Source organism: Leguminivora glycinivorella, chromosome 17 (assembly GCF_023078275.1).
Source record: "Leguminivora glycinivorella isolate SPB_JAAS2020 chromosome 17, LegGlyc_1.1, whole genome shotgun sequence".
Classification (NCBI taxonomy): Eukaryota; Metazoa; Arthropoda; class Insecta; order Lepidoptera; family Tortricidae; genus Leguminivora; species Leguminivora glycinivorella.
The window spans coordinates 5,443,403-5,462,198 of NC_062987.1; the positions used below are offsets into that span (position 1 = coordinate 5,443,403).

The 18,796-nt window shown below is 37.9% G+C and overlaps 1 protein-coding gene across 3 annotated transcripts in view; it reads left to right on the forward strand.

The window, feature by feature from the left end:
• LOC125235507 (semaphorin-2A-like) overlaps window positions 1–18,796 on the forward strand; it is a 782,062-nt gene that overhangs the window by 629,199 nt on the left and 134,067 nt on the right. The window contains exon 1 of one of the 3 annotated variants that reach the window (XM_048142079.1): window positions 3,183–3,257. The exons of the other annotated variants lie outside the window; for them this stretch is intronic. Coding sequence (XP_047998036.1) covers window positions 3,209–3,257 — 49 coding nt within the window. The 5' untranslated portion in view covers window positions 3,183–3,208. Of the gene's footprint in view, window positions 1–3,182; window positions 3,258–18,796 lie in introns of those variants that run through there. 3 annotated transcript variants of the gene reach the window in all.

Below are 18,796 nucleotides of genomic sequence, written 5' to 3' on the forward strand. Positions count from 1 at the left end.
CATACACCTGAAAACAGTACATATATGTGTAACTGGGTACTAAGTTTTACACTAGGTATACACACTATTATGACCCTTTAAATATGGCACTTTGTCCCATAGGTACCTAATTATCTAACTAGTGCGGTATATGAAGTCATACTGTCAAATATTACTTAAGATTTATGATCCACCTTGCGTTATCCCGGCATTTGCCACGGCTCATGGGAGCTTTTAATTTTAAACTTAAACACTACCTAATAACTTAAGAAATCTCTTTAGTTGATTGAAAAAATGTAAACCAGTGCCGTGTAACAAAACGACTAATTACCTTTTTTAAATAAATCAACTAAAATTCAATGAACAAATAACACAGAATTATAACACTTTGGGGTGATCAAATATATCAAAGAGGCGCGTTCCTACGCACATAGTCTAAGCTCGTGTAAGTGAACGCGCACCATGCTTGTGTGAGTGAGGTATGACTCGACTGGTCGGGTTTTTGACAGGCGGTAACTGTGAGGTAACTGAGATCGGGTGGGCAGCACTTCCCGACGGGGAATGGGCGTGGTCATACTGTAGGACAGTACCTGTAAATAGTAGATTATACTGTGGCATAATAAGCCTTTTTCTACTCGTCGACTGTAATCTGTCAATTAGGACATCACAGGCTAAAAACTATAAGTGCTAACTTTTCAGTGTTGGATACTCTATGGCAGTTCCGACTCGACTATAATATCTCATTATAGTTGACTTTAGTTAACTGTAATAATTTCAAAAATAGAACTTCATACAATTTCTATACTAATTTGCGATACCTGGCAATTTTTTCTGCATCTGAAACACATTTTTTTTTATCTGTCGCGTTATCGGCCAATCAGAGACGGTTATTACAAACAATTGGTTGCTAGGTAATTCGATGTTGATACAACGGTGAACGACGCTATTAACATTAATTTTAACTTGAATGATGATATTTCCGTCCATTGATGATGAAGATGATGACTCGTAGAAAAAGTATTATATACAAAAGTGATATAATTGAGCTTTTCACTCTCGTACCGTACTATTAGGTCACTCAGCAAGCTTCGTGGCCTAAACATGGTACTCGACTGAAAAGCTTTGTATTAATATCACGATTGTATAAAATACTATTGTACGGAAGATAGCAAGTTTAACATAACGGGAACTATTTCAATACAGGCTTACGCTTTGCGGCGGCAGACATGTTGCAGCCTGCGGTCGCGGTCGCGGCTCAAATATAATCAAGGGGATGAATCGCCACGCTAAACCATATCCTATTCGTAGCCTGTCCGACTAGGCTATCGTGCTATCCAATGGAATAGATAGAAATATATTTTTCCCCTCACTAGCTCGGAAACACGTGTTTTGTCCTTTAATACCAGCGGGTAAAAACGCATTTTATCCACTAGTGGGTAAAGTAATTTGACCTTGAATAAAGTCAAATTGACTGCTTTAAAATTGATAAAAGTAGGTGAATCTAGTAATAAAGATGATTTACCACCTGTGGAACTACTGGAAGCAGTGATAGATGCATTTTTTGCGTTGTAGTTTCCTCGCTATAGTGAGGGGAAAAGTTTTGTGTTACACTCGGGTGCAAATGTATTTTACTTCTCGTGTGTTACAAAACTCGCAAGTTCAGGATTCTATTCTCGAACCACTCGCTTCGCTCGTGGTTCAACTGTAGAATCCTTTCACTTGCTCGTTTTTCAATTCCACACTCGGCGTTAAAATACAACTTTGCCCCCTTGTATAACAAATAACTATTGGATTACTGGAAAACAAACGATAGTGTTTTATTCACGTACAATGAAAAGCAATGGGTTTATGGCTTTTGGATTAGTGGAATAAAAATGTTTAATGGAAAAATTTAAAAATGTATGACACCTAAAACAAAGGGATTTTAAAATTACATAGAAATAGGTACATCTATTTTGGATTGCTGGAAAACAAAGTGAGAGTTAAAAATGGAAAGAAATGGGTCTTCAACTTTTGAATACAAATGACTGTTTTTTTGCTTCTAGAATTATGTGATGCCGAATATAAAAGGGTATTTAAAATATCTGATGTGTGTAATATAAAAGTGTTAATATTCATTGTAAACTATATCCACATTTTGTTTATTTATTTATTTATTTCTACAATTTCTACATAGATATTTATTAATTAAGTGGAAATGATTACGTTAACTTTAAATATGTACTTTCTTGTAAACTATTCTTCGAACGTTACTTTTGTATGTAATAACGACATACATATTTATTTATATATTTAAAAAAAAAACAAATTAAGTCCATTAGTATGTATTTATCGAGGTCCCCAATTACCAATTGAATACTGTCACAAGATAATTGGTTCTCGAAAAGACACTTGTCTCTGATTCACACAAATTAAGTGGGTAAAACCCCCTAAAACGTACACAGAATATATTTACAACATAATATATTGTTGCCGAGGGCTGTATCCTTTTTTGCGGGGTTGTCTTGACCCGTTGTTTTTGCAAGCACCCTAATATTTTTATATCCGCTTGTTCTGTTTTGTAATACGTCATCTCGTTGTAATTACATTCAATTTACAAGTACAAAAGTTACTGTAAATCAAATGGGAAGTTACTGTTCTAATATAGGTATTAACTGTTTTTGTAGCGTTTGTGTAGCGTGTTTTTTCTACTATTGGTGGTTCAAATATTTATTTACCCTTGTTGTTATGGGGCGGTCATGTTGCGTGCAGTTTAAATTAAATTTTCAGCTGCACTGAAAAGTTATGCCGTAAAATATATTGGTAACGAACGGTTTGTGATACGATTTGTCCATTGTTTCCATTATTAAATTGCTTCAACAAATATATACATACGCACAATATCAACGGACACTATTTTAATAGCAATAAACATTTTATACAGTTGAAATGAACATTTATAAAGTATATTTTTTATTCATCAATATTTCTCGCCTACAAACTGGTCATTCAACGTCAAGTCATTTCACTAAAATTGAGACTATAAGGGGTAGTAGGTGTGTTCTCTAAAATACATGCAACTACTTTCAAAATGGCTGCCAGTTTTATGTAAAAATGTTCGTTGTAAGTACATCGTAGCTACGCTTGAGATATAAAAGACTTTGAGAGGTCTGATCCTCCCACCTCTCAGGGGCAACAATTAAAACAATAAGGGCTAGGGAGCGAAGGGAGTAACTACTAAGTGGAAGCGATGACGGTTTTCGCTCCGCCGCTTCACCACATGACGGAAAAATGCTTAGGTAAATTATGTGTGCTCACGTACGTACACACTGAATATTTAATGACTCTGTAAATTCAACTCAAGTGCCGATTCTGTTTGCATATTTTTTATTTCAAAAACTACAAAGACAATTTTACTAAGATTTCCCCGTCAAAGCGGATCAAACTTTCTAGAGTTTTATAAGCTATACGAGACGTGTCTTTGATGTCGAACGCAAATTTGAGTATCGAATCTGACATGGCGGATGAGTTTCATGCCGGGGCGCGTCGAACAACAAAAGTTCCTCGCATGTACGACGCGCTTCTAAAACAATGAATCCGATGTATGTAAAACGCAGGGGGAGTCACCGCGATAGTTCTCATGACGGCCCACCGATGCGGAAGGAAGCCGCACTCGAGTTTTTTCAAAATGGCGGCTTGTCAGACGTCAGTCTGACGCGCGAAACAAGAAAAAACATGGCGGTCCCGCGCAAAAGGGGTAAACAGTTTGGTTTAGTCATTCTGAAAGAAAATTGGAACTGATGAGTGCTTTTTTGGTACCATCGTGTCTTTACTCATCCTTGAATCGGCTATATCGAGCTAGTTTTCTTAGAAACTTTGTTCTATTGAAAACTGCAAAAATAAAGTAAGTAGGTATGTTAATTATATAATGATATTTACAAGGTGTATTACAATTGATTAAGACTTGCAAAAGATACCTAACTAAGGGCCGGTTGCATCAAACCGTCTGTCACCGTTAAAGCGTTCGTTAAATTTTATTGTATGGGAAGTTCCATAGACATCTGCTGCGTGACGATGATGTGTCTGTCAAATGTGGTTGATGCAACTGGCCCTAACTAACCATTCATAAGCGTCAAACAAATCGAATAAGATCTTAGTTATACTTATAAGTATTTCTGTGCTCTAAGATAGAAGTCATAGGGAACTTTAAAGTTAAAAGGCAAGTTAAAAATAAAATGTCCTATCAACTTTTCTATCTCACTTAAAGCAACGCTTTCACTTTTCCATTTCTAAGGCATTGACAGAGACCAAACGTCAATCCTCTTCTCTCCCTTTTCAAGTCAACTTGTAAAGGGTTTCGCCGAGTGTAGCGTCAAAACGGCTTTTTCTCTTAAATCAAAGTAAAGCAGCTCTCAGGGCAGCATCAGGCCGGGCAATATAAAACAGGTCGAGGCGCTCTCCAAAGGGCCCGGGCGTCTCAGATGTCGTTGAGAGAGCCCATTCGCGGGACTGAGCCACACCCCCCACTCGACGCGCACATAAGCCTACGAGCCGCCCGCTTTAATTATTATGTACAGCCATTAACGCCACTGCCGTCATGGCGGCGAGTTTTTCAATTTTTAATTTCCCTCTTACACCGCGGCGGCACTTGACAAACACTCCCTGAATTGACACTTAAGTTCGTAACTCATCGCTCCTGCCGCTACTCACCTACACCGCCGCTAATGGCAATCTTGTTTTATTTACTTTAGACTGTGACCGTGACGTGACGTTTACGTATTTTCGTAGCGCAAACTGAAATCAAGGAAGCTTGTTAGATTATGGAATTATCTGAGTAATCCCAATATCCTTGACATAATTTCGTAATTAACGCTACCTTATTACATTTTGATCCAGTATCAACCGAATATCAATGTAGACTTATTGTCTTTAGCCCCATCCTACTAATATGGCTTCATCCGTCTACCCGCTAAATACGCGCCCAAAAGTCTTTGTGGGGCTTCTGAGGCCGCGAACAAAATGGCGGCCAGTTTTAATTCGGAGGAGGTTCTTACAAGTAAATTTTGTTTTGTGTATTAACAAGTATATTACAATGCGCATATGAACGTCAATAACAACATACAATTTAACATGCAAAAGTATTCATCAAAGAATATGAACAGACTAGGTACTCTATGGAAATCAATTTCAATAAATTATATTATTGCTTAATAATACGTCGTTCTTCTTCAGAGAAAACATATCAAATTGTCATAGAAGAAAAAGATAATATGAATCTCAATATCATTAAATATGTAATTTACCTACACAACATAAAATATAAAATATTTGATGTGCTTTCTTATCTGAACTGTGTCCTCTATACATAATACAATTATTTTAATTGCTATTCGTTTTTTGTAGTTTCTGGTTCGGACCATGCATGTTTGTCTGTCAAATAGTCCTCGACTCTGTAATAAGCCTTTAACATCAATGATTTTTTTAAGTAGTTCTTAAGAGCTGGGAGGGGTAATCTCAAAGCAGTGTCAGGTAACTTATTATAAAAATGAATGCATTGCCCAACAAATGACTTCTGTACTTTACGGACACGAAACTTCTTTATGGCAAGCTTATTTTTGTTTCTAGTGTTATAATTATGGATATCAGAATTCTTAGTGAAACAGTCTAAATTCTTAACAACATAAATTATACTATCATAAATGTATTGGGAAGCTACAGTTAAGATATTAATTTCTTTGAAGAGTTCTCTTACTGATTCACGTGTTCCTAAGTTGTAAATAGAACGAATGGCTCTCTTTTGTAATACAAAGATAGTCTGTATGTCAGCTGCTTTGCCCCAAACCAGAATACCGTATGACATTACACTGTGAAAATAACTATGATACACTAGGCGAGCTGTCTCAACATTAGTCAGTTGCCTGATTCTCCTAACGGCGTATGCGGCTGAACTTAATTTGCTTGCTAGTTTCTTTATATGAGGACTCCATTGTAGATTTTTGTCCAATGTTAAACCAAGAAACAGTGTTGTATCTACCATCTCTAAGCATTCATCATTCAAAAGTATTTTTGTATCGATTGGTTTAACATTCGGCAGAGAAAATCGAATACATTTGGTTTTCTTAGAATTAAGAAGTAAATTGTTGACAGTAAACCACTGCAGTACATCAGCTAACGTGCTATTAATTACATTGTAATCCGTAGATTTTCGGTCAACATTAAAAAGCAGTGATGTATCATCAGCAAAAAGTACTATTTCACAAAAGTTTTTCACTATACATGGCAAATCATTTATATAAACCAAAAACAGGAATGGACCTAAAATTGAGCCTTGTGGCACTCCTAATTGGACTACAGTCCCGCTAGAGCGAGTTTTGTTAACAACTACTGTTTGTGTTCTATTGCTAAGGTAAGAAGACATAAAGTTTAGGGCATTTATAGACAAACCATAGTGTTCTAATTTCAAAATGAGCGTTCCATGATCCACACAATCAAAGGCTTTTGAAAGATCACAAAATATGCCAATTGCATCACAAGAATTTTCCCAAAAATTATATATATGTTTAATGAGTACCGAAGCAGCATCGGTCGTGGAACGGCCCCTTGTGAAACGAACTGTTTGCTTGTAAGTAATCTATGTCTGTTGAAGTGTCCCAGTAGATCATTTAACATTAGCTTCTCAAAGACTTTACTTAGTACAGGAAGTATTGATATGGGACGGAAATTGGTTATATCACTCGAATCACCCGATTTAAAAAGCGGTATGACTTTGCTAGAAGGTATGCCAAACTTCTTAAAAAAATTAGTTCATTGAAGTTCGCGTAACATTTTTGATGAAATTACTATCAAAATAATCACGATCATACATATGAAAGTAAAAGAGCCTTAAGATAAGGTTTATCATCGATTCATAAAGGGATAGACAAGATGGCTGAATTTTGCACTAACCAAAAACCTCCAACATTTTCAAAGCTTAATTCTGCGGCAACTTTGAAAGTCTGTATGTAGATAACAGACATAAGAGTTTGTCGTCCTCTCCTGAAATCACTCCTTACGAGAGTTCTTGAAAACACATCTCATTCGTAGGTAAACGCAAGTTTTCCCCGGCCCATTCGGCAGCGTCTGCGATAGCTTTTGCTGGCGATCAAGTGGTCTAGCGGAGTTTTACTGCAGCCGTACCTTTTCGAACTACGAGATTCTAAAGCAAACCGAACTTGTGAGTCCTGTGTTATTTAAATCTTAAGCTCAGTGGATCACAGATTTCTGCCACTACTCTTCTTGTTTCGTAAAACAACTCTGTATTTCGGAATGAATAGACATAGGTGTTCCGTTTTTCAAGGCCTGATTTCAATTTTAATATTATACTCTCAAAATAAATAGGATATGGCCTGAATCTGTAAGTGTCAACGTACCTATGTGTATTGTATGTAACTATCTATGACTGTGTAATAATTTTAATCGGTAGGTAATCGGCCGCAAACTGACTCTTAAATTTTAATGCAGGCAGTAGAATTTATTCGAAGCGAGACCTTGCGAATAACATTACATTGCGGTATTTGTGTGCTGAATTTTGAGTGACCTAAACAGGCCGCAATGTAACTAAAATCGCATACACTCGTATCGCGCACCGCGCCGTGTAAATGAGCCTTAAATCCTCGATAAAAATAAAGATAAGAAAACTAAAAGATATATTTCAGTACAGATGGTGCTTTTCTGGTGTTATCGCCACTCGTTTCGTACTTCCTCTTTTTCGCACTTTTATCGTAATGTACTATTTTGCAGACGAATAAACAATTGTACATTGTTAATACCGACCGGCACTATCAAACATTATCGTACGCGAAATCGCAAAAGACGGCGAGCAGCGAGCGCGCGGCCGCTGTCTGCCGCAAGCCCAACTATCCCCGGCTGCCCATCGGCCCCAGACACAACTTTCAACTGCTGATTTCCCTTTATTTCATTAAATTTAATTCTAAACTCCAAGGGTGGCTTGCTGGGAATTCGGTCAGAGGCAAACGAGTTAAAGTTCCCAAGTACCTACACTGCAAATTAATCTTAAGGGAGTTTCGATGTTAGCCCGTGGCCTTCGAGTAGGTGCGCTAAGTCCGGCACGTTATAAATTAACAAACCCTCGCAGTAATTAAGCGAGAGGTGTGCTTCACATCAAGTTTAACGAACAAAAATTCAATTAACCCAAATTGTGTTACAACAATTTTTCAACACGGTATATTTACATATTACTTCGTAAATCTGTCACGGCCTGTCTGTCGGCCTTGTAACCTACAGCTCTTCTTTAAGGACAAAATCTGATTACTGCTTTAAAATTTTGTTATTTTTCATTTTATTGCATAAATTTGTGTCGTCTCGTCTACTCGGTAATTGACTCTCTAAAATATTCTGTCAACTACGAAACAACGACTTGAATGTTGTGCCTTGATTAAAATGATTACTTGATTACTAATAAAAAATGTTTTTCATTACAGGTAAGTTCAAAAACGCACACTTTCTACATCTACCTGGGTGGTACTGGTAAGACTGACTAATGGAAAATGTGACAACTAAACATATTTAGACACATCTACACATACGTACTTATTAATATTACCTAGTTTACTAATAATTTAATATTATATGTATAGTTATTTATGGAGACGAAAGATACCTAATGTTATTTAATATTGAATGAGAACCACAATGACGGTGTGTTCTAAATTTGTATCTAAGCCGAAGATCTCACGTGTTCGTGCGGAAAGCCGGTGTTACGGGGAAACTCTTTAAACATGCATTTGTGTTGGCGACGGGCGCCTGGACGTTTCCGCCGAATTGAGTCAAGTTGAAACTTTATAATTAACACAGTTAAATATCCATTAAAATTCGTCAAATGAGTCGCCTCTCATTTGCATATTTTGCTACGTCGGTCGAGTTTCGCACGGGCTAATACTGTAGGTTAATTTCCTAGGAGTCCCTCGGCGCTCGTACGTGCAACGCCTTTGCTCAGGTCTGCCGCGATATGGAATTAAATGTTGATTAATTCGTGCATTTTAGGACCGCGGTGCGTCTGAACCCGGGGAAAGCCATTCAGGTGTTCAATTTAGAGGCACTTTGAAACTACAAACTAGTTACGGCGACCGGTCCCTCGCCGAGCCATATATTCATTACTTGAGATAGCTAACACCACTCCATGTAAAATTATGCACTACTACTAATTGATTGTTCGGTTGAAGGCATCTAAAAGCCCCTACCGCTTATAGAATATGCTTCGAAAATGCTTGAAATAACCTTTTACTCGTATAAAATATTATCCATAGAAACATGCATGACGACCTTATCTTCACTTGTCCTCTGAAAATGTATAAAATAAATTAAATTCTTTATGACCCGAGCCTCTTTGACTCGACAAAGAGATACAATGAAAGAGAAATATAAGAGTAAGCTTATTTAAACGGTATATTTTTCACTGCCTCCCGACGACCTTGCTGGAGTATTATTTAATATACGCCACCCTGCGTTCATGTCAGATTCAATACAGTTTTAATTACTCCTCTTGTTCAATAATAAGATGAAATCTCGCAACATGGTCATGAATGAATGACACATTATCTACAGACATTTGCCGGCGATGCGTTTCGGCCGCTGGGGACCGCTCGCCGTCAATCACTCGCCCACCACTCCACAATAGATCGAATAAAATATTTACAAACCTAATTCTGAGTGGCCGCAAATCCATTACGTGCTTTTTATAAATGTTCTCCCTATCATATAGCCGGGGGTGAAGTTTAATAAGCCGCTCTTACCGCGTAATCGTTACTTATTTATGACGGTCGGCTGTCCAAAATCAAAGCCTAGCAAGTGCATTTACCGAAATTTTACAGGAGAGGCAAACAAAGATTTTGTTAAAAAAAATTAGTACCAAAGACCTTTTTCTCACAAGACTTGGTTTTATATAAAGAAGTATAACTTGCTTTACAAGACAAACTGTTGAAACTAAATGTATGTGTCTATTTAGAACTTTTATGTGCCTTACTAACAATTAATTACAAAAAAATAATAGTATTGTTTCGTCAATTACAAAACAAAAAGCTAGCAAGTGGTCTTACTAAGTATTTTAAATGGTTAATTTTCGCATTATCCCGGCATTTGCCACGGCATTTGCCACGGCTCATAAGAGCCTGAGGTCCACTTTGACAACTAATCGCAAGATTTGGCGTAGGAACTAGTTTTTACAAATGCGGCTGCCATCTTACCTTCCAACCCGAAGGGTAAGTAGGCCTTATTGGACTTAGTCCGGTTTCCTCACGTTTTTTCCTTCACCGAAAAGGGACTAGCAAATATCAAAATGTCGTTTCGTGTCTGATCACATTCTAATATTTGTTTGATGGGATCATAATAACAAAAGGCAACATTATTAGACAATTAATTAAATTTTATGCATAAAACAAAAATCAGTCATCGGGTAAACAATAGGCTACTTGACCCTTTTTATAGTTTGTCTTATAGCATTACTTACTATCCAATTAACGGAAAAAAATATCACTATATTTTATTATGGCTTATAAACCGCAAAAAAATATTTTTAAAGAATACGTTTACGTAATATTTCAGGCAAAAACAACATCAGCCATGTCATCTATAAATTTTCTGTGAATGAAGTAATTCAGTGCGAAAACAACACTTTCTGACAATTTAAGTACGAGGCAAAAGGTATTATGTAATGTAAGCGATTGATTTGATATGAATTCTATGAGGTCACTACACGGCCGACAGTTTTCGGTGGCCAAAAAAAATTTATTCACATTTTTGAATTAAAAATACGTAGACATCGTACACATTTAATAGGTACCCAAAATATTACAGAAGACAATTATTTATTGCGCCAAATTAGATATGAGTCTAGTAGCCTATTCGCCTCCAGTTTAAAGATCATCCGAAAGGTCATTAATTGGCATTAAAGGCACTAATTTTGCAACTAGAGTGTCCTTTTTTTAACACGATAGTTTTATATGTAACACACGCCATATACTGCACATCAACAACCTGTTACAAGCACTAGGTACTACTGGCAGTTATTCCTTTAGGTAGATTGGAAAGGCATAATTGTTAGAACTATTTTAAGTTGCTCCCATCGTCAAATATAATATAAGTAGGTTAAGTAAGTACCTACGTAAAATAGATCGCAAAAATAATGTTAAAAAGCATTCCGAATGTTAATACCTCGATCCAAGCCCCATTAAAACATCACAAATAAAAAACCACAATTCAGCACCACAAACACTTTTGCGATCGCCACACACAATATTAAATAAGTATAATATCACGGGCTAAAACAACGAACATAATGAGAATGACTATCTAAAAGCAGCTGCTAAAATTCGTCTCCATCGATCACTTTTATTCATCATGCGTCCGCGCAGCAGCGCAAAGTACGACAAACTAGAAACTTCAGGTTGAAACTCGTTCCCTAAATTCGGATCCCGAACGGAACAAACGCGGGCGCGCGGGCGGGGGCGCGGGAACGGCGACCTTTTGAATTCAAACTTCACTCATTACTGACTTGCTATGTTTTATTTATTGTTATATTTGAATTCCTTCTTCAACCCTTCGGCAATTTTTTTAATTTAAAACCTAGTATGGGACAATTCCATATTCAAAAACCTAGTATGTTCCGTTTACAAACTCAGAAACCTAGTATAGCATGCACTTACTAGGTTTTTGGACTTGAAAATGTTACTTACTAGCATTTTGATTTTGATATTTGCATGTAAGATATGCACTTGCTAGGTTTAGAGGGTTCCGTAACTTTGATTCTAATTGAGATAGAAATACAGGTGTTTTTGCATTAGACGCAGCTCAAAATTTGAGGCTGATTGATTAAAAAAACGTATTTTGACAAAAAATGTCCCTTGCTAGGTTTTGATTTTGGACAGCCGCGGTGTCGATCACGTTCAGTTTTCTTTCAACTTTTCCCGTATTTGCGGTCACGAAAGAATCAATTATTAGTGGATAGATGCACTTGCACGTGTGCGCGTTGAAGGGGTTCTAGTTTACTTTCTGCTTACGTAGTTAGTCTTTCATTGTAATAGGGAGGTATTAGATTTTTTTTTTTGATTTAAGGTTTACGTGCATTTAAATACTTACATTAATGTAATCTGTTCGTCGTCGTAATTGTATATGGCGTCGCAAATTCATTCTTAAATCTCATCATTTTTTAAAGAGATGCCCTACATTCCCTTTGCTAAGTAAATATTCCATTTCGTTTAATGTGCCGTTTAAATCTGTGGTCGTGATTTTCCAAAGATCTTACACCCAAATTAAGGCGAATTAATAATGAGTGATGAGTCGATCGCTTTGTGCGCTCGTCCATTTCATCGTTGATCATTGTCAAAATGTAATTGATGTTTGACAAAGTGACGTCACCGCCTCAAGTAACTCGAGAAGCTTTTAAAGAATAAATTAATGTACCATCAACTCCAAAGGCAGCAGGGGGGGTAAATTTTAATTCTTCGTCGATAATTTCGAAGTGATTTCAAAGGAGACCGCAGTGTCAGGGAAACGCCGGAAATATCACGCTTATTTGACTTTCAGTGTAATCAAATATTTTTTGTGGATCGATAAGACCGATGTACTATAAATAATCTATAATAAATAGATAGCAAAAATAGCTAAATTCATATTATAGTTTATTGGCTTCGACTGGAATAGGAATAAAATTAATTAAGAACCTAGGTAGGTGGTATCCAAAGTCAACTTAACCGATTTCTTTAGTTAACTTTATGCTGTTGCTGATTACATTCTTTTTTCATCAACATTCCTAAAAAAGAAACATGTACATTCAACTAAAATCACAAATTTTAAAAAGAAAACTTTTCTCATTCTTGTTATCAAGATGTCATTTCGGTTGCTATCTTTGTTGACACTTTGATAAACCTTCCACAAAACTGTCTCTTGGGGTAGGCTCTGTAGCCTTCTTGAAAAATATAACTTTTCCCATTTAACATTTATGCAAGTTTGTCTCGTCGTCTCATTATCAAGGAGGATATACTGGACTCTATTTAGCTCTTCGTTCACCTGTTTAATTTCAAATTCAATTTAAAACATCTCTGCGTAAATTACAGTTCTAGTCCGCGGAGTTATCCGGAATGATCTCAGAGGGTAAACAGGGGAAATGGAAATAATCTTTAAAGGTCCATTTTCAATTTTGGTGTAAGTCCGCGAAAAGCCCCCTCTAGCCCGCAAATCCTCCACCCTAATCTTGAAGTTAGCCTCGCAAATGTCGCGCTATCAGCTCTCCTCAGAGTAAATAACGAGTTGAAAAATGACAGTAATAACTATCGGGTGTAATGAGTGGGGCGGAAATGCCCCGAGGAATACATGGGGCAGCGAGCACCAAATGTTGCAGCGAGCTGTGCACCGCACAGCCGCGAGGTAAACAAACCACGAGCACTCACTTTTTGCCATGTTTTTATTGCATTTTAGTTGGGAATAGAATTTTAGATAGTATTTTATTATTTGGTCTGAGTAATTAGAGGTTTCTGTTTGTTTTTACATCACTGGTCTCTTTTTTAGGCAAATTAATATTGACTGTTGAAATATACGTATATCTAAATATATAAAAGAAGAAGCTGACTGACTGACATATCAACGCACAGCCAAAACCGCTGGTCCTAGAGATTTCAAATTTGGCACGTAGGTTCCTTATATAGTGTAGAGGAGCACTAAGAAAGGATTTTCCAAAATTCACCTCCTAAGGGGGTCAAATGGGGGTTCAAAGTTTGTATGGGGAAACAAGATTAGTTTGACTATTTTATTCGAAACTTCACAGAAAGATTCCTTAAGACATATGACTGAATACGTGTTTCAGGTTTTTTGAAAATTTAACCCCTAAAAGGGTTAAAAGGGGGTGATAAAGTCAAAAAATCAATATGGGTATCGTTTTTATAGTTTATCGGGTCGCTGATCACGATAAATAAAACGTTTTTAAAATCTAACGAGGCGGAAGTGAAATACCTTCTCCCCTGTTGTGGTGCAATGGGGTTTAAATATCAAAAATATATATAAAAGAAGATATTGACTGACTGACTGACATATCAACGCACAGCCGAAACCGCTGGTCCTAGAGATGTCAAATTTGGCACGTAGGTTCCTTCTATAGTGTAGAGGAGCACTAAGAAAGGATTTTTCAAAATTCGCCTACTAAGGGACTCAAATGGGGGTTCAAAGTTTGTATGGGGAAACAAGATTAGTTTGACTATTTTATTCGAAACTTCACAGGAAGATTCCTTAAGACATATGACTGAATACGTGTTTCAGGTTTTTTGAAAATTAAACCCCTGAAAGGGTGAAAAGGGGGTGATAAAGTCAAAAAATCAATATGGGTATCGTTTTTATGGTTTATCGGGTCGCTGATCACGATAAATACAACGTTTTTAAAATCTAACGAGGCGGAAGTGAAATACCTTCTCCTCTGTTGTGGTGCAATGGGGTTTGAATATATAAAAGAAGATATTGACTGACTGATTGACATATCAACACACAGCCGAAACCGCTGGTCCTAGAGAATTTAAATTTGGCACACAGGTTCCTTATATGGCGTAGAGGAGCACTAAGAAAGGATTTTTCAAAATTCTCCTCTTAAAAGGGTGAAATGGGGGTTCAAAGTTTGTATGGGGAAACAAGATTAGTTTGACTATTTTATTTGAAACTTCACAGGAGGATTCCTAAAGACATATGACTAAATACATGTTTCTAATTTTTTGAAAATTTGACCCCTAAAGGGGGTAAAGTCAAAAACATAATATGGGTATCGTTTTTATGGTTTATCGGGTCGCTGATCACGATAAATACAACTATTTTAAAATCTAATGAGGTGGAAAAGAAATTTTCTCCCCTGTTGTTGTGCAATGGGGTTAAAATATCCAAAATAGCCATAAGTATAGCTTTAGTTTTTATATTTACTTCTGGTTCAAGAGATTACAAATTGACACGGAAGTTCCTTAGAGGAGCACTAAGAAAGGATTTTTCAAAGTTCACCTCCTAGCATGATAATTTGACAGGGGCAAGGACAGGGACAGGGACAGGCACAGGAATGGGATAGGGTTAGGGTTAGGGTTAGGGACAGGGACAGGGACAGGGACAGGGACAGGGACAGGGACAGGGACAGGGACAGGGACAGGGACAGGGACAGGGACAGGGACAGGGGCAGGGGCAGGGGCAGGGGCAGGGGCAGGGGCAGGGGCAGGGGCAGGGGCAGGGTCAGGGACAGGGACAGGGACAGGGACAGGGACAGGGACAGGGACAGGGACAGGGACAGGGACAGGGACAGGGACAGGGACAGGGACAGGGACAGGGACAGGGACAGGGACAGGGACAGGGACAGGGACAGGGACAGGGACAGGGACAGGGACAGGGACAGGGACAGGGACAGGGACAGGGACAGGGACAGGGACAGGGACAGGGACAGGGACAGGGACAGGGACAGGGACAGGGACAGGGACAGGGACAGGGACAGGGACAGGGACAGGGACAGGGACAGGGACAGGGACAGGGACAGGGACAGGGACAGGGATAGGGATAGGGATAAAAATATGGGACGGGGGCGGGGATAGGGATAGGGGAGGAACGGCGACAGGGACGGGACGGGGACGGGGACAAAGATAGAGATAGGGACGGGGATAAGAATAGGGATTGGGGTCGGAATAATCGGTCGGCAATCGATATCTAGGCAGTGTAAAATGCAGGTGGCTCAGTGGGAAGGGATTAGTAAGTAGGCATCGGCGAGTATCCTGCATATTAGATTCAATGTGCTGTAAGAAGATCGTTGTTTTGCTTGCCTTTTATATGTTTACGTTTGCCATAAGTATAAGCAAAATGGAAAAAATTTTAAGCGATAATGCAAGGAAGTACTTTTTACCCTACCGACCATAGCGTCGAGATACTGGCTATGTGGGTTGTATGAAGTTTCCCCAGTATAAATATTTATATATGTAAAATACAATATTCGTACCTACTACCTACGCTGTGGTCGCTGTGTAAAAATTCTACAATTAATGCAAGAATTTATTTAAAACAATAGTAATATGTGTAAGGTACAGTCAGCCAAAACCAGACCGTACAGCAAATAGATCAGTTACAAAGGCCCCCCAGTCGAGAATTGCCCCGCTTTACCTTAATCGAAATAATCGCGGACAGATGTATTTGGATGTGTGGTGTGACAAGACTAGATAGGATTCGGAATGAGTATATAAAAGGAAGCCTGAAAGTAGCACCAGTGACAGAGAAATTGAGAGGAAGTAGGTTAGCATGGTATGGGCATGTAATGCGGAGGGATGAAAGCAATGTTATAAAACGAGTGGTAAATATGAAAGTGGATGGATACAATGGTAGTGGAAGGCCTAAGAAAATATGGATGGAATGTGTGAACAATGATATGAGAGTGAAAGGTATTAGTATGGAAATGACGGTTGATAGAGAGAAATGGAACAAGATGATCTGCTGCGCCGACCCCAAATAATGGGAAAAGGGCAAGGGAATGATGATGATGTATTTTACAAAGAAACCTACGGATCCAAATGAAAATCTTATTTTTTGTAAACGTTTCAATAAGAATACTTTTATTACGCGGGCGAAGCCGCGGGTAAAAGCTAGTGTAGCAATAAAGTAAACACGCATACAACCTGTATACATTTATTTCCTCTAACTTTAATGACAAATTCTTCAGGTCAATTGTAGTACCTATTTCTCGAAGACAGTAGTGTCTTAATCTTAAATGTAACCACGTATAACCTCCTAAGTCCCGGCGTACTTACTTGTAACAATTACAAATTATATGCATGGTTCTAACTCTTATGTAAATAAAATAATGTTACGAGGATAAGTATGTAGGTAGTCAAAGAAGATTATGATAGTCAAAGGCATATTGTTTGGCAGAAATTTAATAATATTCACGCATCCGCTTTCATTCGGTTAAGCAGGAGCGAGAGTAAGAATATTGTTACCGAAATCCTGCTCATTTAACATCAACTCGTTTAGTCACATGAGACTATGCTTTTATGTTTAAATGTTATCACGTTATCAGAGCGCAGTAAACGCAACTGGCGCTCTAGCCAAACGTAGTCGATAACATTCCGTGGCGTGCGGTACGCAACGCATCTGTCGCGCCAATACGGAAGAGCGACAGAGAGAGTAAACTACAATAAGGAGATCTACGATTGCACGCTTGGCTAGAGGATCTGAATATATAGAAGCATCGGAGGAGGCGTCATCAGCAGCGCCACAAAGCACCCTTATCACACCGGCTCATTTCCACCCAATCCACCACGTGCCATCACACGCGCTTTAAACTCGGGGAGAAACGACCAGATTTATCAAAAGTTGCCTTCTTTCCATTACCGTGCCATGTCGTCTCGGATTGTTGAACGCTGCAGTAACGATGTAATATACGCGGATTGCGTAATGACGCCTTTTGGCGGTGCCTCTTGGATGGATCTTGGATGTAATTACCAGTTACTATGGCAACAGCAGGTGCGGCGATTAGGGTGATCTGTATCGACTAAAGTTAAAAAGTAAATTATTAACTGACAGTGTCGAGAGGTAAAGTTGACGAAATATAAAGTACCTACCTAAATAAGCCATGTTCGAGAGATCGGCTCACTTTATATTTTAACGTTTAGAACGTTTAGAACAAAATGTTTGTATAAATTTATCATTAAAGTAGATAATATGTATTTCAATCAGACAAATCAAAAGCGTTCGTTGAAAAACTAAAACATAAATAGAATAAAAATGTCTAAATAAATTAGATACAGTGAATAAGCAAATGAAATATGTATATAAAAACTAATTTCATTTTCGTGGACAGTACAAAGTTTACACAGGCACGAAAAACCCAATTAAAATTGTTTGCGAATGGCCGGGTAAATCCTGACAAAAATTGCTACAACGCAAATAACGACTAGGTAAGCTCCTCCTCAATTTAGGTTCATAATAAGATATTCATAAAGATGTTCCAGCGGATGACAAAAGAAGTCTGCACGGAGACAAACTTCCAAGTAAAACGGTGAATTACAAGATTCGAGATCTTGGGGGACAATGGAGACTCGCTAGTGCATCCATTTTCTTATAACAGTACGACTACAACACTTCAATGGTGCAATCAAAGACATTTTATTGCGTTGCGACGGTAATAGCTGGCTTATGAATTTCTATTGAGATATTGCCTCTTAAATATTAGTTCGTTTTATAGGGTTAGGCACTTATGGAGGGTTCTTGTGATCGACTTTCAAATGTACTGTTCTAGGATTCATTTTTAATTTTATTTGTTGTTTATTTTTCACTTTTTCCTTTCTAAAGTAGATTAAGCTCTATTAAATCTACGTAAGTTCATTCAAGGATTATCATTACCTTTAGGGTTTCGCGATTGGTATAGGTATACGATATGTATGATATGATGCACATATTGTGATCAATTGGCAGCTCTTATCTCCTAAACAATAATGTTTCCTTCTGCCTATCTACTTGTCACGCGGCACGTTATTGTTATGTAATCGCGCCGTCTAGGAGTACAAAAGGATTCTCCATCCGACGGCTTTTAAAAATTTCATGTAGCGCCTCATCGTATCCATGTTAAGGAAAAAATGTGAAACATTATGTGCTTAGAGGAATGAGCCCGCTTTCTGCCTTTTGAATTTCGCTTTCATTTATATTTCGTCCTTAACGAGTTCTTCCGCCTTCTCGTTTGATACAGCTTAAGAATTTGAAATGCATGCGATTTGTACTTTTTTGTAAACACGTTTCTTTGCCATTGTTACTAAGACGTGTTTCAAAAGTAAATACGATTTGTATTTAA